The sequence below is a fragment of the Salvia hispanica genome, chromosome 4 (assembly GCF_029641045.1).
Source record: "Salvia hispanica isolate PSC_SH4W2 chromosome 4, Shi_PSC_v1, whole genome shotgun sequence".
Classification (NCBI taxonomy): Eukaryota; Viridiplantae; Streptophyta; class Magnoliopsida; order Lamiales; family Lamiaceae; genus Salvia; species Salvia hispanica.
Window position 1 is genome coordinate 8,072,582 of NC_142695.1, and position 27,647 is coordinate 8,100,228.

Genomic DNA, 27,647 nt, shown 5'->3' on the forward strand with positions numbered 1-27,647 from the left:
GAAGAGAAAAATAACTAAGTCGATGATCAATTCAATTGTTTTTCATTTGAGTTGTGCTTTTGAGCTCTTAATCTATAATGGAAACATGTTGTTCATTTCACTTTTGTGTTTTTTGTTATATTTAAAATATGTCAACGAGTTGTGCTTTTGTGCTGTAAATTTAAAAATGATTTGAGTGTATTAGTTTCATGTTTGTTGAGTACCAGCAAACATGAAATATAATAATAAAATATAGTAATAATTTAAAAAATAAAAATTTCCAAAATTTTGAGCACCAAATTGCTCGGAAACATACCATGGTCGATGTGAACATTTCCGACCACCCATTGTCTCAGAATATTTCATGTACTCAGGATATTCCGAGCACTTACGTGTACTTAGAAATCCTTTTCGAGAATGATTGGGTTTTTGGCATTCTGAGCATAATGTGGTGCTCGAAACCTTGTTGCGAAGCACATACTGAACACTCTCTGTGCACACTTTGGCCTTTCACCGAAGACTTTGGTGCTCGGTAAACATTAATTTTTTGTACGCGACATAAATTAATTGAGGGTAATAACGCGTGAGAACTTTATATATACTACTCATTATTTTATTCTAGATGAATATTATTAATATAAAGAAAGCTTTGTTTTTTTTTTTTTTAGAACTTTGCATCAAACTCTCCTAGTTATTTTAAGGATTTTGAAGACGTTTGATGATTCCAATACATCCTCAAATTATGTCATGAATCTTATACTCCCTCCGTCCCAGTTTTGGAGTCACATTTTGCCATAAAAATCCGTCTCAGATTTAGAGTCACATTTAGAATTTTCCATATTTGGTCATACAATTTTACTCCATTGTTCATCAAAATTACATCAAAATGTCATTATCTATATTAAAATAAACCAAAAAAAATAAAAAACCAAAAAGTCAAAAAGGGATTCACTTTCAACTAACTCACTTAATTTATTACACACTCCATCATCTCACTCCATTAATTACACACTCCACAAATTCCTTAAAACCCGTGCCATAACTAAACGTGACTCCAAATATGGGACGGAGGGAGTATAATTGGGCGTGTCTTAGTAAATTGAGGCATAATGCACATCTTCTATTATTATCGTAACATACACAGATTCCATTTCTTATTGAAAATATGAATTGATTTATAGAATTACTACCACACACAAATTCCTAATCCAAGGGGAAATTTGACTTTGAAACAGCTGATGCCACATAGGTCCTTGATGCACTCCTCACTATCATCACAGTCGACACAAAAAAGTCTAGTCGATTTTCTCGATTCCACTCCCATTCCTACCAAAACCATCAATTTCAAATAGTTACATTATTCGTTTTGAGATATACTATATGGAGTACAAAATAATTGTATGCATATGTATATTAATTCATGCATGAGTAATGGAATGATGATAAAATAGCATATGCAGTAATTTACCAGATGGGCCGAGGAGTAGAAGAAAGAGCAAGAAAAGTATTGTTGGCTTAATATTTTCCATAAGTCGCTTATATAATTGTCTAAAATAGTGGTGAAGAATGATAATTATATATACGCATTCCAACTGTGAATCACGCCAAGTAAATGAAGTGGATTTGTTATATTGTTAAGAGGATATTGCTGCTGCGGCCGTTCCAACACTTCCCACATGATTATTGCTTGCTACTATATTTTGTTTTGTTTTACTTTCTTATTTTCAATTTATTTTTGGCAGATCCTAAACTAGCAACAGAGAAGATGCTAAAACAATTATTAATGAGAATTAACAACTCCTAAACTAGCCTTCTGATATATATTGACGCCCTTTAATTTCCATAAAATAATAAGTTCCCAGTTAATAGTATGTCTAAGTTTGAATCATTGTGTGTATATTAAAAAACAAGATGCTTTGAAATACGATTTTCTTTTATACTACAGCATAATTTATCAGAAAAAAATCTCAACAATACTTTGAGAACTATATTATGAAAAACTTCAACACTTTCAAAGGAAAATACTGAATATTATTTCAAAAATCTCAAAGAAATATAAATTCTTCTAAACATATGGCCTTTATTGATCGTATCTTGCAACAAAGAAAAATGTTAAAAAATCTCCAACATAAAGTTTTGTCATTTGTGGCTGAATTTCAATATACAACGCCGAAATATAAAACTGACAAAGGAAACAATATTGCACTATGTACTTATCATGACTCATACACACCTCTGATTGAAGTGGAGGAGGTGTGGCGCGGCGACTACATCAGCGAGGAAGTGGCGGTTGATGATGGCGAGCACTTCATTTCTACGGACAAAGTCTTGACAACACCACGGCAAGGGTCTCCTCCAAATGCATCGTTCGATACACTAATCGTACAGTTTTGTCTTCCCAAACACACCTGCGTGTGAGTTTTAATGGTTATTCAATTCTCCACCAAAATGATCAAATGGATGAACATGTTGTCAAAGACTTAGCACACACTTAGCTTATCCATTCTTCAACAAGACAAGAAATGGCAAGTAATGGGAGTTTACCAACACTGTTAATCAATTACTCAGGTTCTAAGCAGTGCATCATAAGATTATAGTGCTCGCAATTAGCTAATTGGCATATAATAAAGCAATGAGATTAGTAAAATAATCGTCATGCATACCTGAGAGAGAACCGAATATGAATTGGGTGAATGGCAATCGCCTCTAGAAAAATTTTGGCAGCTGCCTTGAGGAGTTCCATAGCTTGCAAACTTTATAGAGGATATTGAGTTTCCAGCATCACAGTGCAAGTACACTTCAGGAGCCATGCGATTAAGTACAACAGTTCCATTCATGGTCTCTGGTAGCGACCAGGCATGTACGGGAGGAAAATGATCCTCTGAGACCTTTCCGCAGATGGTTTCTGTATAATGCGATTTGATGGAAATCCCAAAAGGGTCCTTTTCAGTCTCCTCAAAGATGATAAGAAGATTATTTGAAGCCTGCACCCATGATCGTGGTATGTGATACCTGTATGCACAAGTCAGCTAGCAATTGAAGAAGTTTCTTAAATTTAAAATGCTAAGTTCATATAGTTACAATCTGGATAATTGATACGAAGTTTGAACATTACCAGGATTGAGTAGGTTCCCCGCAGTTTGTTAAACACTTGTTGGAATCATAAGCACCACGATAATCACAAGTTTGACATCCATCTTTGGGGGCATATAACGTCCAATACCGACCTATCTGGTGGCCATTGACCCATACCTGACCCTTCCCCATACTACTCAAATCGATGGCAATGGGATCTACTCCACCAGGGACATCAAAATATGTCTGTAAAAACAAAATGTAGGATATGATGAGAGGACCTTCAAAATAGGTTCTATAGACAAATAGATAGAGAAAAGAGACCGAAACATATAGATAGAGAAAAGTTCTGTGGGAGGATATGTTAATATAAAGGAGAGCCTTGTTCCGATAGAGCAACTGATAAAGAACCATGATTTGGAAGAGAGTTAACCTGACTTGGGATGATTTTAACTAGAAGAAAGAAAAACTTGAGACGATTTAAAAGATAGTCATGCCTTGGGCAATGTCCAACTCAATACCTTGTACCAGGAAAACCTGGTTGTAGTCGCATCACGTGGCAATTCAGACCATTCTACAGTTCCCTTTTCATTGATGGCGTATATTTTAAAGTACTCTCCCTTCAGCCCAACCTGCAATCAAGCTAACCATTCAGCATTACTGGTTGTTTGCTTGTAGCTATGGAGGTACACTCCACATGCAGTCAGTATGATGGAATTCTAACTTTGCGGATGAATGTCATTTTGGAATTTCATTGGTAAGTTCATTGTCAAGCTAACAAGTAACTGTCCTTCCATGATGGGGACTTTATGACCGCTACATAATTAATCAGGTCCACAATTTACTGGTGAAACATGACGCCAAGAAGTAGGTTCAATACTAGTTCACAAAAAATAACGACTTTTGATCATCAGATGATGAGAATGTGTGATATAGTATTATATCAGGGATATGGACAAAAGTTTGTTGTGGTAAAATTTCCAAGTTTTGTTTGATAAGATATCAGTCCCACTTTCAGTTGGTTTCAAAACTCTTGCATACATATTACTGTCAGTAACTAATGCTGAGGAAAGCAACATAATTGTATTAAGAGAAAAGGAAGTCGAAAGACCACATCATCTTCATAAAATAGGCTCAAACCATTACTAACTGCCTGCCTTACAAACCATTCACATAATTATCCCAGTATGAATTTAAAATTTTACTATGCACACTCAGAAACTTTTTATTTTCATCATATCCAAGCATGCAGTTAGCTGAGCCATGAAAATGCTCCATGGGGGAGGTACCAGGAACCAGTATCAAAATGCAAAATATATTTGTGGAGAGTTTTTTGCAAGATTTAACAAGTGGCAACAGATGCAGCATAAATCAAAGAAGTATGAATCTATGATCTGATACCTGATAAGTCCAGTTAGATTCTGTAAGAACAAGATCTCCATTTTTAAACCCAGATAGCTTTATTTGACCCCGGAAACCTGCACCATCCTTCTCAAGAAAGGCGCCGTAATTCTGAAGCGAGGGGAAAATTACTTTTTAGCATGAAAAGATAAAGACCCTATTGTATTGAAATGATTTACCTATAAACCCATAGTGCTCAATCACAAATTCTCTGTTTTCAAGTTATGTTCACGTTAAGATTCCTTGCAACACATTATCAATGCTTGTACCAAAATTCATTAAAATATGAATTTTGGTTTGAATCGTTTGACATGAAGTTTTAAATCAGAGTGCAAAAGTAAAAGCTACAACAATGTACAGAAACAACAGTTGAAGTTGTTGATATTAGTGTTAAACTACTTACTCTAAGTTAAACTCAAGGGAAATGATTTCAACAAACTGTGTGGTGGATGGATTCTTTATCATATACTAGTATATAGTTGTAAAAGTTATGAAACAATTATTAGGTCTTATGAAAATATAACTGGTTAATATAATTTTAAGCACATTATAATAGATAGATGAGTGAATTACATTTTTAGGCTCTATACTTTCAGCGACGAACATTTACGGTACCTATACTTGCAAAATATCATTTGCGGTACCCAAACTATACCACTTGCTCGTTTCAAGTGCTTTTTCACTTTTTGACCAATTTTTTAGACAAAAACACCCCTAAAGGCCTAAAGGGCATTTTTGTACATTACGTTCCAAAAGTAGGGCCACTGAGAACATTTTCGGATGAACTGCGATAAATATTAATTTCACTAAATCAGTTGAATATTAAATCTAAAAATTTAACCTTTGACTCATAACTCTACACACTGAACTGCGATGGATATTAAATCGCACAAAAAAACAGTTGTTCAACCATAATGAAATTACATAAAATTAGACTACAAAGCAACCGAAAATCCAACATCACTAGTCGCCATGCAAAATTTGAAAAATTCTAGAAATTAAACAAACAAGCATTTTACACCAGCCATAGCTTGTTCGAAATCCAGCAAGAAATTAGGCAGAAATCTGAATCTAGAAATCTGAATCTCATAAACAACATATATGCCTCACTAATTGAACATATTGGGAAATCAAGAGTCACAAAATGGCGCCTACTTTTGGAACGTAATGTACAAAAATTCCCTTTAGGCCTTTGGGGGTTTTTGTCTAAAAAATTAGTCAAAATGTGAAAAGGCACTTGAAACGAGCAAGTGATATAGTTTGGGTACCACAAATGATATTTTGCAAGTATAGGTACCGCAAATGTTTGTTGCTGAAAGTATAGAGCCTAAAAATGTAATTCGCTCTAGATAGTATAAAGATAGTTGAAACTTTAGTAAACAAATTAGTAGCTAAACTAGAAAATTTCCATCCATTGTGAAAGTACTAGAATTGATGATCTTTAGCCACAACATAAGACAGACAAACAGATTACCTGCAAGCCCACTGTTTGAGATAATAGGAGGATATCATTATATCCTTCTTTCAGATCAATTGGCTGAGTTACTGTTACCCATTTCCCTCTTGCACTACCTTGAGTTCCAGAAATTTGAATTAGGCACAACTGATGTTTATGATATCAATTCGAATGGGGAAAAAAAATTAAAAAGAAATGAAGATTTATGTGATATCAATTAGGTATGACTGATGTTTGTCATGAAAATTGGATAAAGCATATCCAATGAAGAAAATGATATGAAGTACATTTCTTATTAGAAACAGCAATTGATACCATAATGGTTGTGGGAGGAATTTGTGTTCATTTGTTAGCTATGAGAATTTTGAGATAGTTTACTAGAGAATTCATGCTAGTTAAGAAATTAACACAACTACATCTAACAAATGCACATACAGAGAACAATTGTATAGTGATAAATTCCAAATGGCTTTCTGGTTTCCCTAAACGGATTCTATTTTTCTGCCTAGCAACTTTTCTTCTGGGAGAGAGAGGGAGAGCATAAAACGAATTAGAATAGAATATTATACCTGTAAATTGGCCATTGACAAATATATATACCAAATCACGCATGCTATCAATGGTAAGCAGAGGAATGAGTTGATTCTCCTCCCAAAATTTGACATCCTCATTAGAAACATATATTCTGCATATCATGGGAAATTTATAAATACCACAAACCATATGTCAATGATCTCAAAATCAGAAGTGAAAATAAAAATAAGAACGGAAACCTTAATAGTTAGTTCAAAAAAATTACTGCAGAAAGAAAGTGTACAGTTAAAAGGTGAAAAGATATGCAAATGACAGTGTACAAAATTTCCATAGTTGGAAATGTAATGGTTGAGTGATAAACAAAGAGTTTGGAAGTTAGGAGTCCATAAGTTTGTCTCTAATTATTAGAAATCTGAAAGTCTTATCCTTAAATATTAGAAGTCAATAAGTCTATCTTTAATGTCATCTTTAGTATTTTGAGAGTCATATAAATAATTACTTATAGATTTGAGAGGATGTCTAAGTCTAGAATTTAGTAAAAGAACAGTATTACACCGTAGGCCCTCGGGAGAGGAGTGGCCTCGCAAGAGGATTATCTTTTGCTTCCTTTCAATTGTTATATCAATATATTTTCTGTTCATATTGCTCGTTGCCAGCCTTCCATCTCCTTTTTACCCCATTGAGCCTAGCCAAGAATGGACCACCAGGGAGAGGGGACTAATAGCAATATAAATGAAATACAATAATTTTTGTAACTTGAAAACTAAATTACAAGTTTTTATATTTTGATAAGTTGCTACAGTACATATTATAAGTTAGCATTCAAAAATACTCATGTTATAACAAATTTCCCCATAACAATTTTCTTTACTCTACACTTAAATGTAATTTTGATAAAGAAAAGAAAGAGCATTAAATTAAATATAATGTAAAATTAAAACTTATATTAGTTACTTTTAATAATGAAATGTCGGAGCAATTATATTTTAGATATGAAAAGAGTTCCATTTATTTAATAAAAATAATCAAATGGAGAACAAGATCAAGCTTTAGTTAGCATTAAGCAATTAATCTATAGTTAAACTCACCTCTTTATTTGGCAATTAGCAATGAACCCTATATAAAACTCACCTATTACAAACAGTTCTAATATTTTATAAGTAAATGGCCCACCAACGGGCATATAAACCAATCAAGCATTTTAATTAAAAAAAACTAAGATGCATAAAAGGTAGGCAGCTGAAGCTCATTCATATATTATTCAAGATGCAAAAATAATTGAGGAAATCCTAAAGCACCATGTTAGCAATATTATAATCTCTGTTATAATTATTAGTTCCTTATATATTTAATGCGGTTGGGTTTCAGGCATCTTCATAGGCTCACCTCATTTGGTTTAATTGAATAGTTAATTGCTAGATATCAAGGGACTTGATTTTGGCTTTGACATGTGCATTCCAATGCTTGGGCAGGAACAAAGTCCTGTGAACTTTATTTTCTTTATCGTTATTCATATTTAGTTCCATATTTCAATTCTGTGATGTCACTTTGATCCCTTTAATAGCTACTCTGCTTTGCGAAATGGAGGACCTTGTTACATTTTGCATAGAAGGTAGAGACAAATGCGAGTTTCATCTAAACAAACTCAAATCCTTCCGAAACATGTTGACTGGAAATAGGTCTAAAAAGAGAACTATTGATATCATTTTTTGCATCACCCTTCCATGAGTTACAGCAAGATAACATACCTGGTCAGATACCATAAATAATCTGACTGGTCTTTTGTTACATTCAGGTGCTCCAGAATGCCTTGATATGTGAAGTTTCTGGCGCTCCAGACACCAATCGGCTCTTTCACAGTCTCCCAGGTTTTCAAAATATATTCAACTTCGTATGGTGCCATCAACTTCATAGGCAAAGGTTCATTTAAATAAGCAACAGAATCAACTCCAACAGTCTTAATTGAAGTCTGCACACCAATCTGTTCCAAATATCAGAGTTAGAGCTCAGTTGCAAGGATGATAATAAATGCTACATGCTTTAATGCTGACAATAATTAGATAAGCTCATATGGTAAATATCATATGGTTTTTGTAGAACAATAAATATAGATATATGCATAGAAGTATATAGACATAGTAGAGAAGAGTAGTAGGTCTAGGTGTATTTCATTACTAACATAGGCCACATATATATAGTACAAGAGACTAAGCTAGACTATGTCACACCACCTACGTGAGATACTAATATTCTTAACACTACTAATATTCTTAACACTAACACTTTTTTATGTAGAATCTTCATGACCTTCCTTTCCACACTTCTTTTAATTTTACTGACATGTTTATGATGCTATTTTTGACTTCTCAATGGAAGTTCTGCTAGTGTATTCTGTATCATACCAATTGATGTTTTTGTTATACATAACTGTATCCTTAGAGGACAGCAAGACAAATGTAAGTGGAATTTCAAGTAACAGTTCTAAGGCCATAAGCTAATCAATACAAACTCTAATTCACCATAATAAAAGCCCACTTCTGGTTAGTATCTTTCCTAGATTAACTACATCTACATGGGCACTAAAATTAGCTTGCATCTTAATTTCTCACTGTGTGTCATTCAGGTAGGTAGGGTTTGTCATCACATAGCAGAGCAGTCTAGATGGCCAGCAGAAATAGTTACTCCCATTATATAAAAATTCAACCAGAACTAATGTCACATATACATTTCTTCATAGTAGAGGATGAATTTACTTTAGTTGCGACGTTAAAGTTTACCCGGATGTAAGTTGACTTCATAATTAACAGAATAAAAAATCGCAAGAGGAAATATATGTACTTTCATGTTTTTAAGCTCAAAAAATTACTATATACAGGAGATCAACGAATATTCCAGACCAGCTTATAGCCTATGGAAGGGTGGCACTCACATTTACATACAGGAAAACAGTTTCAGATATGCACAATACTGAAAAACCCCATCATCTAGCAATGAAATCAATAGATACCTTGGCAGTACTATAGGCAACGTTTTTGCAATCCGGCAAAATACTCACTGACCAGGGAGGTAAAGTGTAAGCTTGTTTCTGGAATACCACTGTAGCAGAATTATGCTCATCAATATTAGCAAGAAATGCTGAGCACTTTTGTCCCTTATCCTGGTAGATATGTGCCTGAAAATAGTATTTATATGAGAGATGAAAATAGTATTTATATGAGAGATGAAAATAGAGAAAGAAAAATAGAAACAGAATGAGTGTCTGCATACCACTCAATTGAATCATATGAATACTAGTTTAGGAAAGGAATTGTACTTGACTAACTGGCACATAATAGGTTCCCTTACAGGACCAGTCCTTTTGGTCTTACTTTCAATGGGTGTTCAGCAATGAGTTAACATGCAGAAAATTTTGGTAACCAACAGAGGTTCTTCTTCCGTGTTTCAACAGAAGATGGTGGTTACCCAGTTTGTCAAGCATTTGGGAATCAAATAGTTGATGAAACACCAAAATACTTTAAAATTGGTAGAAAATATTGATATTGTATTCAAGCATCCAGTAGAAAAGAAACATAAATGAATTAATAGACTACCTACTCTGATTTTTGTCTTGCACCTAAAGACTAGAAAAACTAATCTTCAAACAAAATTTGATTTCAAGTAAATACGAAACATAACTAAAACTATCATATCAACAGTCACAGCTAATTCACCTTCTACTTGAATCTTGATCATTCAGACATTTCACCAACTTTATGAATTCACGAAGGATAATGATTAGAAGAGTAACTGCTATTCCTGGTTGTTACTCAAAAAATTTGTTTCTCTTCTAGCCAGCCTAACCAGTAATTCAAGGTGTAATAAGTAATAACTGCAGCTTCTTCAGTAAAACTTAGATTGCAACTTATTTTTGAATAATTCATTTACATCATAGTGGTAAAAATCTGTTTGTGATGAAGACACAATGACTACCATTAATAGAATCGAGGAAAAATCATGTTGGAGAGAATGTAGAACAGTTGAAAAGGAAGTGGAATTGATAACTGAACCAATAAAGAAAAAATCCTAAGTAACTTATCAGGCCAAAGCCTACCCAAGCAGAAAATCTGTCAGACTCTACTGATGATTCTTAATGACCTTAGCCTCACTACTCAAATAACAAAACGAACATTTGCAGCAGACACAAAAATCCCAGCCCAGCAAATCTATATCAAAGATGAAACAAAGATGCAAGGCCCTGATGGATTTTGAGAATGCCTATGAGACAGTTACAAGGAATTGGCCTAAAACTAAGAATGCAGAAACTGTTTGCTTCACAAGATAGTTCAAAAGCAGAGTATGCATAACAAGTTTGAACTTTGATTACTTGACCAAGATTTATATAATAAATGCATACCTCCTGCTTGGAACCCAATTTAATATACTTAGGTGAACTAACAGCAACAAGAGCAGGCTCACAAAGCTTTATGGCAGCATGCAAATCTTTCAAGTGTCCCCATTTAGGCTGCCTAAGAAGTCCTGAGTAGGTATGAAACTAATTAGCAAAGAGGATTTCAACTTAAGAATCCATGTATTACCTTGATGGCAGATGATTATTCAGAGAGAACAAGCTTTTTATAATTAAGAAAGTTCGACATTGTAAGACCTACCATATTCATCGAGTGGAGCATCATAATCATAGCTAGTAATATAAGTTGGCCCACCTGCACTTCGCCCAAAGTTTGTTCCACCAAAATACTGAAATGAGAAAACTGGGTTAAATAATTTTACCAGTCAAAGAGATGCCATACAACTACTAAAATGTTCTTATCAAACAACAAAAGAATCTATAACAGTTTGATAAATATAAATAGAAACTTTTATATTTGAACTTTTAGATCATGCGTGGTACCAAAATCCAATGGAACATCCACATTATGTAAATCACTAATGCAAAGAATTTAATTTGGTAATCCCAAATTTCAACAGTACAAAATGTTTCTCATTCTCGATGGTAATGGCTTAGCATCTACAATTGCATCATCTTAGGGACTGTGCAACCTGAACACTAATGGTGTATTTAACATACCATGTAATAATTCTGAAAACTTCCCCCACGTTGGAAAAAGCGAGCAACTGCAAACGCAATGTCTTGTGCAGGGCGATGGGGAAGTCTATCACCCCAACAAGTATACCTTCAAATAAGGAAAAGAAATAGCTCATCAATCTCAAGTATTGAGGACAAGGTCTTAATACAGACTCAGCAAATAGCTTTATTTGAAACTTTCAAATCCAGATTCAGAAGTCTTGTTCCATGTATGAGTGGAAGGGAATAGGAAAGTTATTGGAAAAGGGCTTATGAAGATCCTACCTATCAGAGTTAAGAGACTTGCAGTATGGAGATATTGCTTATGTAAACACAAGATAACATTAAAAACATTGGACCAAGACAAAATGCTGGATGAAAACTCTTCCAGCCCTAACTATGCTATGCGATTTTCATATCATAATAATTACTGAATTCCTTTGATGATCCTACGAAATTACTTACAGCTAGACAACTTGTAATCTCTTGTCCTGCATGCAATGTCAAAAATATTTTATCTCATTGGTTTTGGTGAACGAAAAACTATATCAAAGGGGACGCCGTACCATCCATCCCATTCCTCAGTCCAAATAATTGGCTTGTTGTTGGAATTTGGCTTGAAACCATCACAATAGTATCCATTGCATGTATCGATCTGATAGGGCAAATAAATATGGTAAGGTGACTAACTAGGTAGGTTGGCCCAATTAGATAATTAAATGAGGAAAAACTCATCCCCCACCACCTAACAACCATCTGACTCCCACATGCACAATATATCATCTGACAATCCAGCTAAAAAGTAAATTTTGCAAGATTCATGAATTTACTATATTCTCTGGTGCATCAACTTGCTTGCACATGACCCATGGAACGCCAGCATCAAGTCCAACTGCCATTTTAGCAGCCCATCTCATGTAGTCTTTTCCTTTAGATCCATAAAAACTTTCCATATTTCCATATTCATTTTCAATCTGCAAACAATGATAAAATTAACTTCCATGCTACAATTTTCATAGGATGAGTTGAAATATTTCCCTTGTTTGCAAAATAAATAAGGGGATATGTACTAAAGCGTCCAAGAGAAGGGAAATAGCATATTATTTCATTCCTTCTATTCGAATTGTTTCTAGGATAAAGAATGGAATCAAACAATAGTTAGCAAACATTCAACTACGCAGTAGCATAGATTTTCTTTTCAACAAATGTGCATGATTCATATCAATATAAAAATGAAATTTAATTGCTAATCTTGAGCAAGAAATAGAAGTGACAGTAGAAAGTAATAGCACACCTGCAGCATAATTATCGGGCCACCCTGCCATGAGAAAAGTGACTCCTCTCGCATCAAATCAACTATCTTTTTGACAAATCGCTCCATTTCGTCCTAGAGAAAAAAAAAAAACACAATGCTATGGTTAGATCCAAAACAAGGTACCAAAAGGATAATATAGAGCATGTCCATATCAATGTAACACATGACAAAAAAAGAACTCTGGCGATATATACAGTCTTGATGAAATTCAATTGAATCATGGTAATATCTAACAACTTAAAAAATATGTTTCCCTCTTACAGAACCTTGAAGGGCGCATTGTCTGTTCTAAATTCAATGCCAGGTACATCACGAAGCCAAACAGGAAATCCCCTACATATAATTGAAACTCAAGAGGATGAGTTAGATACACAAACACCGATATAATATGTTTTATCAGAAAATGTGTTTCATTTGTAGCTCAAGGGGGGTAAATAGTGTGCTATCTTTGAAAATATTTATATGATTTGAAACAGAGCATGCTGTTGAGAAGTTAGCGATGCAAGATAGTAGTTTGATAATTCTATGGTCTATAAGTAATCTTATTATTGTATTATCTATTGGTTGTATACGTGAATGAATTTGTTATTGAGTCTCTGAAAGCCTTACTGTTGGAATCAGAAAATTGAGAAAGTTGGAGGTTAAACCCTTTAGACTCCAATGGTTTGGTTTCTAATATTAAATATTATTAAAGTTGGTGACTGGTGAATTATTTGATGATCATGAGGGATATAGAAGATTGTTGCAAATTTTAATTATCTTGGTGTAACACAAATATCGTGATATTAGTTATCCAATCGAGAGACACTCACAAAGCCTCTCAATGGGTTTAGGTTGTTAGGGTTGATTATCTACATAACAAGCTAGACTAGGCATGATTAGCATCAATGTTGCAGCTTAAGGGGGATAGTTAGATAATGTATTGTAGTTTGTACATGGGCTTCATTACTTTGATTCCCTTGCCTAAAATAGTTTTGTTCTTTATTGCACAAATACATGCATAATTCAATAAAAGAATATAAAAACCGTATGGTTTCTACATGTTGTATTACAAAATCAAACGTAGAGCTCTATCAAACCTTGGTATCAATAAACTAAACCTCATTATTTAATAATTTAATAAAATTAATCTACTAGAACTTATTAACAATTCTCGAGTGTTAAGTTTGAGACCCTTATCTAAGCTGAAGTAAGAGAAGACTAAATAATCATTCCTTAATAGTTTCCAGCTTATACTAATAGATGTAGAAATAGTATTAAAGACTATGATCCCACTACATTAGTGAATCTCAAAATTAGTGAATGAAAATTTTGATAAATAGTTTCTGGTCATGATTAGTAAGCAAATAGTTACATGCATCAAGGAAAATAAGCAAGGAGGGAAAAACCCAACCCAAAATTCCACTCAGCGCAGACATAAGGCCCTATACGGAGAAAAAAATATAGTCCATTGGCAGCCACTTGCTTCACAAACTTCACAAGATCATATCTTCCTTCAAAGACATACTGAAAAGCCAAGCCATATATCAAGAACAAAATTAATTGATGCTCTCAAAAAATAAGAGTGAGTTGCGGAAAAAAGTGCGTAAACTATACCTGTCCCCTTACTGGCTCATGACCATTCCAAAATACATATGTTTCGATAACGTCTACTCCACCTTCCTTGCTCTTGGAAATCAAATCAGGCCACATCTAGAATATATTGAACAATCAGATGGAGACAAAAGTTTGTAAAAGTGGACAAAATGTAAAAGGTTGATATATTATCTTTGGATGTTCACTGTTCATCTTAAACACCGACAAAAGATAGTAACGAGAACAAATTTACCAAGTAAACATTAAGTCTTTCAAAGTATGTATTTTGGATTAATGATCAATAAAAAATTAGTACTAGCAAAGAGCAATAACAGACAATCTCTAAAGGCTATAATTGCTTGAGCCAAAAATTTCAGTCCAGCCTAAAAAGCAAAAGAGATCAGTGAGTTAAGATTACATGTACTATAAAAAAATGCACAGAGATCAGTGAGTTAAAGATTACATGTACCATAAAAATGCATATTATGAATCAGTGGTTCAAGTAGACTTGAACCAAGTTGGAGTTTTCTTATTGAGTCCTATATCTCTTCTGCTAGAAACAAATCAACAAAATAAATACTGACATCAAAAGATTCAAAACGAAACAAAACAAAAAATTATAAATAAATAAATACTAACACATTAAAATGGGAAGGATCTTTCCAAAAAACCACAAGATTCATACTACCAATTTGAGTGATGAGATCACTATATACATGGAATTTCCGAAAAATACGCTAATCTAGCTAGTTCAGCAGGATGAGCATACTACTGACCCAACAACATCATATTCGTGAATAATCTGCACCTGTAATTTACAAACTATTTCAGTTTACGGCTCACAAATTGAACAGTCAACGGCACAAAGCCACTTGAATCGATTAAACAACCATGCAGGAGAGAGCTATTCACCTAAACGAGAAACAGGAACAATCTAGATACATAGTATTAAAACTTAACAGCAAAATTAAAGTAAACAAAACTTAGGAGATGAATTACTTCCGGTGTGGCCCTGGGATAGTGAATTCCGCCGGATATGAGCATCCGCCGCTTGCCGTCGATGATCATAGCTCTGCCATCGTAGGTCACATTGAACGGTTTGAAAAACTCTCCGGCAACAACCGCCAATTGGACGATCAATACGAACAGAAGGCGTTGAAATTTGAGCCCCATTTTCTATCCAATTGGACTTCACCTAGTAGCTTCGTGAGCAATGCATAAAAGTAAGTGAATTCAGTAGCAGGTACACTAGTCTTCCTTCACACATATTCAGGAATGGAAATGGAATAAAATTCCGGGAATATTCAAGAGAGCAAGACTTGTTATTGTTTCTCTTTTACGCTACGATTAGAGGTGTGAGGTTGGTGGGCCATTCCAGTGTCGTCGTTCCGGATAAGCTCGATATAGTCTGGATCCGGGTTTTCCCCTCAAACGGGTCGGTCTTCATATTTTAATTTCAAGGATACATTTGTGTTTTATTTACCAAATTACGTTAAGACTATTTTTTCGCGGAAGAAGTATAAAATAAAATATTTATAAATTGAAAACGTAAATTACTTGGGTTAAATTCTTTAATTAAAATGTTTAATATAAACTGAGTTTTGATCGAAAGCAAAAAGTTAAATCATTGTCGTTTGGCGGGATTTCAAATGACAGATCTATATAGATAGAAATTTTTTTTTTTTCAAAAAACTCTGTAGGTTTGGGAGAAAAAATCATGAGCGAACCAAGTAACACTATTTCCCCTCAACTAATTGATCTCAACGCTCTCCAAAGGTACTGCAATTTCACTCAAAATGCAAAATCTTGAAGTGGAATTTTCTATAAAGAATGAAAAGGGTTTCAATTTCGCTATGTATGTTTTACTATGAACGACAGTGATATTGCGGAGCTCAGAAATGTCGATGAAAATTCTGAGCTTGGAGTTGGGGAGGTGGAGGAGTTCATAAATGACGTCGGTTTTGAGCTTGAGGTATGCGGCTGAAAAACTATTTTTATTTGTTCTCTTTCTTGTTTCGAATGGATTGAGAATGAGAATTGTACCTTTTTCTCAGAGTAAAATTGATTGGATTTCGTCGGAGTTGTTATCGGATTTAAGCTCATTATCACGGGAAGACCTAGGTAAGATATGCTAGTTATCAGAAAATGGAGTATTATTGTAAATTATTACATTTATTATTTTTGGCTAGTCAAAATTGGTTGATTTTTAAAACTTTAGATGAAATACTGGGGCAATTGAACAAGGAGCTTAGTGAAGTGGAGGGTGAGAATGTAGCTGTCGAAAATGAAGTTGGGGAGCTTCAAAGGAGATGCGTGGAAGGTCGGAATTTCATCTTTTACTTTTCAGAATAATTTTTGTACAGTAACTTTCTGTTTTATATAAATTTATGTTATTTTCCTGAAATGCAGACTATGACAAACTGGATACTGAGCTGGAGAAATTATGTTGCTTATTGGAATTTATAGAGTCACGGGTTCGTTACCTGATCCAAAGTATTTAAAGAAATTATTTTGCTTGGTTTTAGAGTAATTTCTTCAATGCCAAAGACAATTGCAGTTCACTTAGGCATGCTAAAATTAATGTTACTCAGATATTTTAATACCAGCCTATTCATGGTTTAAGAGTCCTTTTCCAGAAAGGTGTATGTTACTATGTTATTAATAAAATATAGCAAATGGTGGTGGCAGGGTTAGTGAATGTTGGTAGAACACGGGGAGTCATCTGTTGGTGGAAGGGACTAGAAGGGGTGAGAGGAGGGACATTATGGAAGGATAAAACTGTTTAGTGCCCAAATAAACACGAGGAAGCGAATGGACTACTTTATAAGAGTGTTTAATGCAATGTGATCCGCAAAAGGGAAATGCTTTATCCTTATAAGTGTTTGATGGACTCTTCTAGCAATTTAGTTGAGAATGAATGCTCCAGCAGCAGAGCATGTTATGCCATAGTATTGCTACTGGGTCCGAACCCCATGCACCTGTGATATTAAAGGATATATTTTTCATACAGAAAGGAAACATGAGCGCACAATAGTAAATTAGGCAATCTGATATAAGTTAAAAACATGTGTTTCAGTAGAAAAAATCAGTGATCACAAAATGGGAGAAATTTGAAGTGCATTTTGCAGTAAGTAATTCAATTGATATTCTATGGAGATAGGATTTTGGACATCCATTGATTAGCTAAAAGTATTTCAATTTTGAAATTTTGGAGCTGTGTTGGGCAAAAGAAAGCCGTATAATCTGCTTGCTCTATCAAAATAATATACTTGAGACTAGGGATGTCAATATAGCCCGCAACCCATGGGCCGGCCCGAATAGCCCGCCAAATTTATAGGGTTAGGGCTGAAAATTTCTAGCCCGATAAAATTACAGCCCGACTAGCCCGCACCCGATTAGCCCGCAACCCGTTAGGGCCAGACCCGAAAATCCGATGGGCTGGCCCGAAAACCCGATAAAATTTCTATCGTTCTATTTGTTTGACTCTAATTCGACACTTCATTAGTTATTTTATGATATAGACAACTAAAAAATTAACTTTCAATTTTATATATTAAATATATAAATTATATATTAAATTTTTATTAACATAATAATAGATATATAAATTAGAAACTTCAAATTCACTAAAAAATATATTTAAATTTCTAAAAGATGCTTTAAAATTTCTTGATGTTTATGTTTTATTTTGCATAAATCTCAAATATTAGTATATGATGGTGTTTATATTTGAGTTTAAGCATATATCTCAAATATATCATAATTAAATATTTTACATTTTATAAATATAATTAATTTTCACCATTATTTATTGGATTGATCGCATGTTAATTTTATCGATAGCAACCCGATTAGCCCGCTGGGCTAGCCCGAAAACCGAGCTTATAGGGTTAGGGTTGAACTTTGATAACCCGAAGAAAATCACAACCCGATTAGCCCGCACCCGATTGACCCGCAACCCGAATAGGGTTGGCCCGAAACCCGGTGGGCTGGCCCGATTGACATCCCTACTTGAGACACTCCCTCAATTTTCAGTTTACATTTCAGAGGGAGGGAAAAGAAGGATCAGAGAACTACTTTTTACTGTTTTGAATAAGTTACAATACCTAGCATTACATCAGTCTTCTGGCATGCTGATCTGGATGTGTTTATTTATCTGAACTATGGGCCTTTCCTCTCAAAATTGAAGCCATAGATCTTGAATGATAAGTTGGTAGTTGGTACTCTTGAAGAGATATTGTGTTTCTTTTATTTACTCTTATTAAGTTACTAACCTGCTAAAGCTCGATATTCTTTGTGCAGAATGCGGGTGCAAACAGGAATACTCAAATAGACCTCTCATCTTTAGCAGATGGTCATGCTAACTCCTCTAATGAACAAAGCTCCAACTTTAAGGTTCATGAAGCTTGGTTCAACACTAATACGCACTTACTTTCATAATCGTGAAGCATCATATGTTGTTAAAATAAGTGTAGATAATTTAGTATCCTATTTTTCTCAAAAGCATGCTTCTTTTTTATTTGTAAATTCAACAGTGAAATGGCATACTAGTTGTTATATTTTTATTATAATTCTTTAGCTTCATGGAACTTAGATGATATTCTAAACTGCAGCCCGCTTTCTTCGCCCCCCATTGCTTAACCTCATCTCAGTTCAATTCCTTGTTGGCAAGCAAAACCACTGTCTATTGAACATTTGTGCCTTTTTGTGCTTTATGTTCAGATCTTAGAATTGAGTCATCAGATTGAGAAGAAGAAGAGAACTTTGAAGTCATTGCAAGATCTTGATTCTAATTTTAAAAGGTTTTTGGCCCTTTCAGAAAATTTTGAGTCATTGTTCTCCTTCTCTTTATAAGTTGCCACTTAACTGTTGAGTTGTCAGGTTTGAAGCTGTTGAGAAAATTGAGGAAGCATTTACAGGTGTCAAAGTGATCGAGATTGAGGGGAACAACATTAGATTATCCTTGAAGACATATATTCCATATTTTGAAACTGTACTGCACAAACAGGATATTGAAAGTATCATTGAACCCTTGGAATTGAATCATGAACTGATAATAGAAATTGTGGATGACGTATGGGAACCAAAGAATGCTGAGGTAGGCTATGCTCTTCATTATTTCAGTACAATTCATGATAAAATTCTTTTCAGATGAGAGCAACATTAACAACCAACATTAGGGGAAAATTATGTTGCTTGAACTTGACTATTTCAGTTATACTCTTTGATTATCTTTGTGATTGTTTAAAATCATGTTTTTACAGCTTTAACATCTTATATGCTAATCTTTTCCCTGTTGAATGGTATAGATATTTCCAAATGACGTATACATTGGTGACATTCTTGATGCTACAAAAGCTTTTAGGTTTGTAAGCTCTTTCTGTGTTGTCTTTCTTGCTCTTGTTTTTATTGTTTGTATTGGGGTTTATAATTAAAATTGGTCAGCTAGATATTTAGTTGGTTTGCCTCTGTGGGATCATGAACGTTCAATGAATTGAAACAAGCCTTGACATATAGGTAAATGCTCTAGGAGTGGCAAGAAAAGGATTGTTGCTGAATGCTCTCTAGCTGTCATCAGAGAGGACTGATGATGAAAAATAGTAGTAATTGGCTAATTGCTAAGTTGTATCACCACTAAGGAATTTTGCCTTGCTATGATGCACAGCATGCTCAGGCTTAGTTTGCAGGTGTAGGTTTTATGTTTTTTTGGGTAGTGATTAGTGAATCATGACCAAAGGCATAGTAGATAAAAATAGAATGAATGTGAATTATATGCCAGATGGTTACTTTTAGAGGGATGGCAACATAAACTAAAATGTAACTATTTCAAAAATCTAATTTGTTTACCTTTCACCTTAGATAAAATCAGAGAGTGCCTTCTTGTGTATGTAACTCCAGCCTTCTCATCCCATTAATTTCTGATTTTGATTCCTCAAATTAATTAGCCTTTAATTTTGTTTATTTATCTAGCTGAAGATTTGAAATTTCGAACATGCTTTGTTTTTCTTTTGATATACTACTGTATTTTAGGGATACCGGCTGATATGGAACTATCCAGGGATTTATGCTTGTTATGACTTAAATTGTATTGTAGCCTAGGCCACATATCAGAGTCACATATATGCATCCATGCGCAATAAATGACAATAACAATACTAGGGCATGTGGTATAGCTTCCATTATTGCATCCTGTTAGTTCCTGCATAGATTTTACCCATGAATTATGTTGTAGCTATCCTACATAAATTTTTCTTACTTTTGCTCCACTAGACCTTTTACAGAATCTAAATAAGCATGAGTTTATTTATAACTACCCCAACTAGATCTTTCCCTGTGCTCATAACTTATGGTGGGATTTGAAAGGTTTTAATAAACATGACTGGAAATGCATCATTGTACTTTCAAAATTTTGTAATCTATTGATATACATCAAGTTTATCTTAGTTCTATTTGCTTGAAGGCCTATCTTTATAGTTCCATAAGAAATGCTGAATCTAAGGCTCTGTTGTCTATTCTATTTTGTACTATTGTGTTTATTAGTTGTATGATTTTTTACCGTTGTGCCTCCAGGCAGCATTATTCTGCATACTCAGTCACTGAGACCAGGTCGTCCTTGGAACTTCTTGTGAGGAGGGTGCAAGATAGAATTGCCCTTTCTTCACTTAGACGATTCGTTGTCAAGCATGCAAATAACTCAAGGTCAGTGTTGTGGTTCATTGGTTGGTAAATTGAGCTTATAATATTTGTTCACTTTGCCCAGTGTAGTTTCGAATTCGTCATCTTGGAGGGGTTGAATCTAGTTATTAGTTGTTAAAACTGTAAAAATGAATATTCAATAAATTAAAAACACCAATGAGAGTGATGAAATTTTGACTCAATAATTCAGCTTTAGTTTTTCTTTTCTTTTTGCCCCCGTTACTTTCCTTCTGTCTGTTTTAACATCCATATATTAAGCCTTCAGAATAGTGGATGAATTGGACACAACAACCATCATATTATAAAAAATCTCACTTAATGCTGTTGTTTACCCTGTCTACAACATGTCCTAAATTATAGACTGTAACTCAACAATTTTTTTAAGATGAAAATTGCATGAAAAAAAGGTTGTTAGTGATAACGAAGTTAGCGAATTAGAATTTGGCTTTTAACATGGTTTTAAATCTTTGTATCTAGCCAAATCTTTCTTTATACCTCTTGTAATTTACCTCTTTGTTTGAGTAGTGTACCAGAGAGTTGTCCCCTAGTACCCATTGAAAGGGTTGTATTACTCAAATGACCCCCAGTCTGGTGATACTGTTATAACCTTGATAGGGAGGAATTTCTTATTTTCCCTTTTGTTGGTTTGTTTTACATTTTTATATTAGTTTTCTTTATCAAATTATTTTCAAGTTATAACATTGTATTCTTTCAGACACTCGTTTGAGTACCTAGACAGGGAGGACACAATAGTAGCTCATATGGTAGGTGGGATTGATGCTTTCATAAAGTTGCCTCAAGGTTGGCCATTATCAGATCTGGCATTGGAGTTAATATCACTCAAGAGCACAAGCCAGTATTCTAAAGAAATTTCTTTGAGCTTTCTTTGCAAGATTTTGGTAAGTGGTGTGTGTGTTCTACTTCTTGAACATGGACATCGTGAAACAAAATTCAAAACCTTTTCTTACGTAATACAAGCTTATTCAAAGTCCCTATATATATGTACGAGCCATCAAGCTTTCAGATTTCTGGTTCTTCATCTGCTCTGCAAATACATTGTCTTGCATTTCTGTGAAGCAGTTCTCAGTTAGTTCTCGAAATAGCGAGGTTAAAAAGCATTTTTCCCTGTTATCATACATCTTTACATAGGCAGACATCACTGAAGAAAAACATTATGTGTGCCAGATATGCATATCAGTATTGTTTTTGTTTTTGTGCTCTATAAATGTTGATGTTTCTGCTGTGTTACGATTCATTAGGAAATGGCAAACTCGTTGAACGCACTCACACGCCATAACATGTCGACATTCGCTGATAGCATTGAGGAGATACTAATGCAACAAATGCGTGGAGAACTACAGCCCAATAGTGTCAGCTCCAAGTGAATACAGTTTGTATTTACTCAATTAGCAGCACAAGAGGAATTAGATAGCAACAAGTGCATTGTGTACAGGCCATGGCCTATATGTCAAATCCATGGAAGTTGAATCGCCGATTTCGATTATTATTTGCAGAAATTCTAGACTATATTGCGTAGTAATGTCAATCGTGTCAGCTTGCTTGGTTTCTGGCTAATTCTATCAGGCTAAGGGTGATATTGGTTAGTTGCACGACGACGTTGACAGTGTTTTACTCAACCAGTCATAAACCATAAAATCACAAATAGACGAATGAAAATCACAAATACAACCGTACAAGAATGTCCTAAGTAACGGATTTGTACGATGCCATCGCAGTATAATGTGGTATATATAAGTATGTTAGCAACATAAGAACAAAAATATTTGGCTATAGGCTATAGTAATCCATACATATATATCCGAGTAGTAGTGACAACTTAAAACTTGGCCGGCTAATTTACACCTAAAACGACATTGACTTAGCAATTCCACTTATATAAAAATAAAATTAACAGCGACAGAGATAGGATTCTAAACAGCAAATTGGAATTTGTCTTCAATACAAATATATGTATAGAGGTTGGAAGATAGTAAAAAAACAGAAAAGATCAATGGAAGAAGGTAGCAGAGAATGGTCGCGGTCGAGTAGAGAAGGGGACGAGGACGAAACGGCGCTGATATGGGCTGCGCTGCAGAGACTCCCGACGTATGCGCGTATAAGGAAAGGCGTGCAGTATTCGGAAGAGAAAGGTGACGCCAGAGAGGTTGATGTGATGAATATTGGATTAGCAGACTCTAAAAAACTAGTTGATAGACTGCTCAACACTGCACACCAAGACAATGAGCTCTTTCTGCTCAACATCAAACGTCGCATCGACAGGTACCTTAACATCGCAAACTCTAAACTTCATTCTTTTCTAAGACCATACTGCAGCCTCATCTCCGATTCTAGTTTATTGCATTGAAAACTCAAACATGACAAGACTAAAATTACAAGCTGTTACCATCAACTTCTCAACCATAATATTAAGTGCGGATGTAGGGTTGGGATTCATCTTCCGACTGTTGAAGTTCGTTTCGAGGAGCTTAGCATTGATGCTCTAACTTATGTGGGCACCCGAGCACTCCCAACACTACGGAACTTCGCTGCTAACATCGTACAGGTACAGTTCAATCATTATTCCCATTAACTAACTTGGGATTTTGTTTCTCTGCTAACATCGACAGTGACATAATTGATAAAGAATTGTGAGATTTGCAAGTTTCACTAAATAAAACTGTGACATCAATCTTGTGATATGGAGTTATTATGTGTCATAATATAAAACTATATATGTCAGAAAATTAAGTGACATTTGAGTGTACATGTTTCAATTTTTTGAAGAAAAAAGTTTACTTACACTTTTATAGTATGTAGTGGAGTAATAAAAAAAGTAGGAGTGTGCAATTAAATTTGTTATACAAAAAGACAGAAAAATTAATATCCTACTAACATTTCTCTTTGCATCACTAAAATCATGTCACTCCTAATATTTGTTTTGTAATGCTTAAACTCGCTATTGTTACACCAAATTTATGCATTAACTATGAAATATGCAGGGTGGTGAAAATTGATTATTTTTTCCAACTATATATGATTTCAGTACAATTAAACTAACTATAGATGAGCCAATCCACTATTGAAGGGTTTATTGACAAAGCTACATATTCTACCAAGTCGAAAGAAACCACTATCAGTTCTTCATGATCTGAATGGCATCATCAGAGCTGGAAGGTATTAGTAATATTTATCCACACATTTAGAAACACCAATATGTTAGTACTACTATTTACATGTCGTTTGTTTGATCAATTGGTACTTATTTTTCCCTTCTTATTTGCTTCTTCAGAATGACTCTACTTTTAGGACCACCGAGTTCTGGAAAAACAACGTTGCTCACAGCACTAGCAGGAAAACTTGATCAAGAATTACAAGTAACACTTCTTTCTATGAATAGGTTCATTTGCATAAATTAACCAAATTGCTTGGCTATTGGCGAGCCTTGATAAATAAATCTCAAGCTCGAACTGAAACATCAATGAGTCAAGTTTGAGCTTAGCAGTATTTGGATGGACTCAACTTGTACATTCTATATGAAACAATGCAGTTAAGGGGGAAAGTAACGTACAACGGTCACGGGATGGAGGAGTTCATACCACAACGAACATCAGCTTATATAGGACAGCAAGACATTCACTTGGGAGAATTGACAGTCAGAGAAACGCTAGCTTACTCTGCTCGCTGTCAAGGAGTTGGAACTTCTTATGGTAACCATTCATCTCAATTTTTATTTTTTATTTTTTTCATGCTACCAAGATTTGGAAGTGCGAATTCTGTTACTCTTTGTTAATCTGCATAGCAATAAATTTGAACATGTGCAGAAATGCTAGCTGAATTACTGAGGAGGGAGAAAGAGGCTAACATCAAACCAGATCCTGATCTTGACATTTTCATGAAGGTAATGTAACCAAATATACATGGTTTTGTGTTCATGTTCGCGTTCGTATTCGTTAATATGAATGGTTTTGTCCTTGTAGGCGGCCTCGATTCAGGGGCAGGAGGTCAGTATAATGACAAATTATATTATGAAGGTAACCTTGTGAAGGGGTTAATTGTTCTTAAAGAATCATGTGAAATTTCCAAATTAACTGTAAATACAATATCGTATTGTGTGTATCTTATTTTAGAGTACTAACTAAACAAGTTGTTTTAGATATTGGGATTAGATATTTGTGCTGACACCATGATTGGAAACGAATTGTTTCGAGGGATATCCGGAGGGGAGAAGAAAAGAGTGACAATAGGTAACTTGAATTGAATTTTTTAAAATGTCTGCAAACAAGAGGAGAAAAGTAACATATAAATGTGTTTTGAAGGTGAAATGCTGGTTGGACCAGCAAGAGCTTTATTCATGGATGAGATATCAACTGGTTTGGACAGTTCGACCACCTTTCAAATCGTGAACTCAGTAAAACAATCCGTCCACATTCTTGGAGGAACCGCCGTCATTTCACTGCTGCAGCCTGCACCCGAGACTTACCAACTCTTTGACGACATCATTCTCTTGTCTGACGGGAGAATAGTGTACCAAGGCCCTCAACAGAACGTTCTAGAATTTTTCGAGAGCTTGGGCTTCAGATGTCCCGACAGAAAAGGAATTGCAGACTTTCTTCAGCAAGTAACATCAAGGAAAGATCAAGAGCAGTATTGGGCACGTAGAGACCAGCCTTACAGTTTTGTCTCTGCAGATCAATTTTCCGAAGCATTTTGGTCGTTTCACGTTGGAACACAGATGAGGGACGACTTATCCATCCCTTTCGACAAGGCTAAGAGCCATCCTGCAGCTCTAACTACTGACAAATACGGCCTCACCAAAATCCAAGTTTTGAAAGCTAATGTTTCTCGAGAATTTCTCATTATGAAGAGAAATTCACCTGTTTACATATTCAGAATACTTCAGGTACTGTTACGGACTCCAGTGTTCCATATTGATCTAGTTTCCAGACCAAATAGACTCTTTTCTAATAAGCTTATTTTTTTTTGGGATGAGTTATTTTATTTGATCTGTATTTGTTCCAGCTTGCTGTGATGGCGGCAATAACGTCGACGATATTTTTAAGGACAGAAATGCACAAGAAAACAGAAGCAGACGGTGGGATTTACTTAGCCGCTCTGTACTTCACACTGATTGTAGTAATGTTCAATGGATTTTCAGACATGGCACTGAGTATACTGAGGCTTCCTGTGTTGTACAAGCAACGTGATCTTGGGTTTTTTCCGGTGTGGTCCTACTCTCTACCTGCTTGGATCTTGAGGATTCCCATTTCCTTTCTTGATGTTGCCATTTGGGCTGCTGCTACTTATTACAGCATTGGATTTCAATCTGATGTTACTAGGTAATCATAAGCATTAGTATTTATATGGTTATAAATATAATTACTTGTTGATGTGATCCAACTTGTTTTATTCATTTTCAGATTTTTTAAGTACTGGTTGGTTCTGTTATGGGCGAACCAGATGGCTTCTGCGATGTTTAGATTGATGGGGTCAATCGCAAGAAACATGACTATTGCCAATTCATTCGGAACCTGCTCCTTAGTTACTGTTTTCGTTTTGGGCGGGTTTATAGTGTCAAGAGGTATATTTCAATACTACAAAAACTTGTGTAGGCGTGCTTATGGTGCGTGCGATCTATTGTGACACTTAAATATAACAGTATATTAGTAACAATTTTTCTTATTGTTCTTAGATAAAATCAATAAATGGTGGATATGGGGCTACTGGTCGTCACCAATGATGTACGGGCAGAATGCTATAGCAGTGAATGAATTTCTTGGAAAGAGTTGGAGTCATGTAAGTCACTTTGGTTGTATGTAAGTATATGTCACATAATGTTATGCGAGCATAAAATCGAAAAATCAATGACAGGTTAGCTCAAGCTCCGGGGAGGCATTAGGCGTGACAATCTTAAAGTCACGCGGGCTTTTCCCAGAAGTATATTGGTATTGGATCGGAGTTGGAGCTCTTGTTGGATATGTTTTTCTATTCAATTTCTTGGACACAATGGCTCTCATGTATCTTAACCGTAAGCTGCTAATTTTCTAATTTTATATATGGTGTTGACGTGTTGTAACTGCAATGTCCAAATTACTAAGTACTAAGGATTTCTTGATGCAGCTTTTGGGAAACCTCAACCAGTTTTGTCTGAACAAACATTAGCAGAAAGGAATGCAAAAGTTGCATGGAATAAACATAATCAACCATCATCAGCTGGGAATAGCCACGCGGATCAAAATAGCGTACCAGTGGAAGGCGGCAGCAATGGCCTAGGTGTCAAGGCAAATTCTGTTAGAAAGAGAGGCATGGTCTTACCATTTCAGCCTCATTCAATTACTTTTGAAGATATCCGCTACTTAGTCGATATGCCACAGGTATCTACATGATAGCCACTGTAATGATCAAGAATATTTACAGCAAATGGTAACTCAAAAAAAAATAATTCAAATAGAATGTATATGAATACTCAATGGTGACAGGAAATGAAAGCTCATGGCGTTGAAGAGGATAAACTGGAGCTTCTCAAAGGCATAAATGGCGCTTTCAGACCAGGTGTA

General features: G+C 35.0%; 3 protein-coding genes and 1 long non-coding RNA gene across 4 annotated transcripts; 2 read left to right on the forward strand and 2 right to left on the reverse strand.

Moving 5' to 3' along the window:
• Positions 1-915: 915 nt before the first annotated feature.
• On the reverse strand, positions 916-1,711 carry LOC148927185 (uncharacterized). Its single transcript, XR_016137602.1, has 2 exons — positions 1,448-1,711; positions 916-1,305 (listed from the first exon to the last, which is right to left on the reverse strand). It is a non-coding gene; the product is annotated as an uncharacterized LOC148927185 (long non-coding RNA).
• Positions 1,712-2,039: 328 nt separating this feature from the next.
• BGAL9 (beta galactosidase 9) lies at positions 2,040-15,768 on the reverse strand. The gene is made up of 19 exons (XM_048091824.2): positions 15,397-15,768; positions 14,419-14,514; positions 14,216-14,328; positions 13,089-13,155; positions 12,802-12,894; positions 12,338-12,481; positions 12,074-12,162; positions 11,511-11,616; positions 11,092-11,179; positions 10,839-10,960; positions 9,453-9,617; positions 8,194-8,426; positions 6,481-6,596; positions 5,930-6,027; positions 4,456-4,566; positions 3,576-3,686; positions 3,095-3,300; positions 2,643-2,991; positions 2,040-2,387 (listed from the first exon to the last, which is right to left on the reverse strand). Exons 1-19 carry the CDS (start codon positions 15,568-15,570, stop codon positions 2,247-2,249), a joined length of 2,622 nt encoding a protein of 873 aa, XP_047947781.1. The 5' UTR covers positions 15,571-15,768; the 3' UTR covers positions 2,040-2,246.
• A 247-nt stretch (positions 15,769-16,015) lies between these two features.
• LOC125192915 (uncharacterized) lies at positions 16,016-22,633 on the forward strand. The gene is made up of 12 exons (XM_048090592.2): positions 16,016-16,173; positions 16,276-16,369; positions 16,452-16,518; positions 16,616-16,717; positions 16,807-16,871; positions 18,700-18,792; positions 19,120-19,199; positions 19,279-19,495; positions 19,707-19,762; positions 20,968-21,096; positions 21,809-21,992; positions 22,353-22,633. Exons 1-12 carry the CDS (start codon positions 16,115-16,117, stop codon positions 22,476-22,478), a joined length of 1,272 nt encoding a protein of 423 aa, XP_047946549.1. The 5' UTR covers positions 16,016-16,114; the 3' UTR covers positions 22,479-22,633.
• A 471-nt stretch (positions 22,634-23,104) lies between these two features.
• LOC125194351 (pleiotropic drug resistance protein 1-like) lies at positions 23,105-27,476 on the forward strand. The gene is made up of 14 exons (XM_089056512.1): positions 23,105-23,373; positions 23,536-23,656; positions 24,179-24,267; positions 24,383-24,467; positions 24,641-24,800; positions 24,915-24,991; positions 25,071-25,124; positions 25,247-25,337; positions 25,410-25,969; positions 26,113-26,429; positions 26,511-26,671; positions 26,783-26,886; positions 26,962-27,118; positions 27,211-27,476. Exons 1-14 carry the CDS (start codon positions 23,105-23,107, stop codon positions 27,474-27,476), a joined length of 2,511 nt encoding a protein of 836 aa, XP_088912638.1.
• Positions 27,477-27,647: the final 171 nt, after the last annotated feature.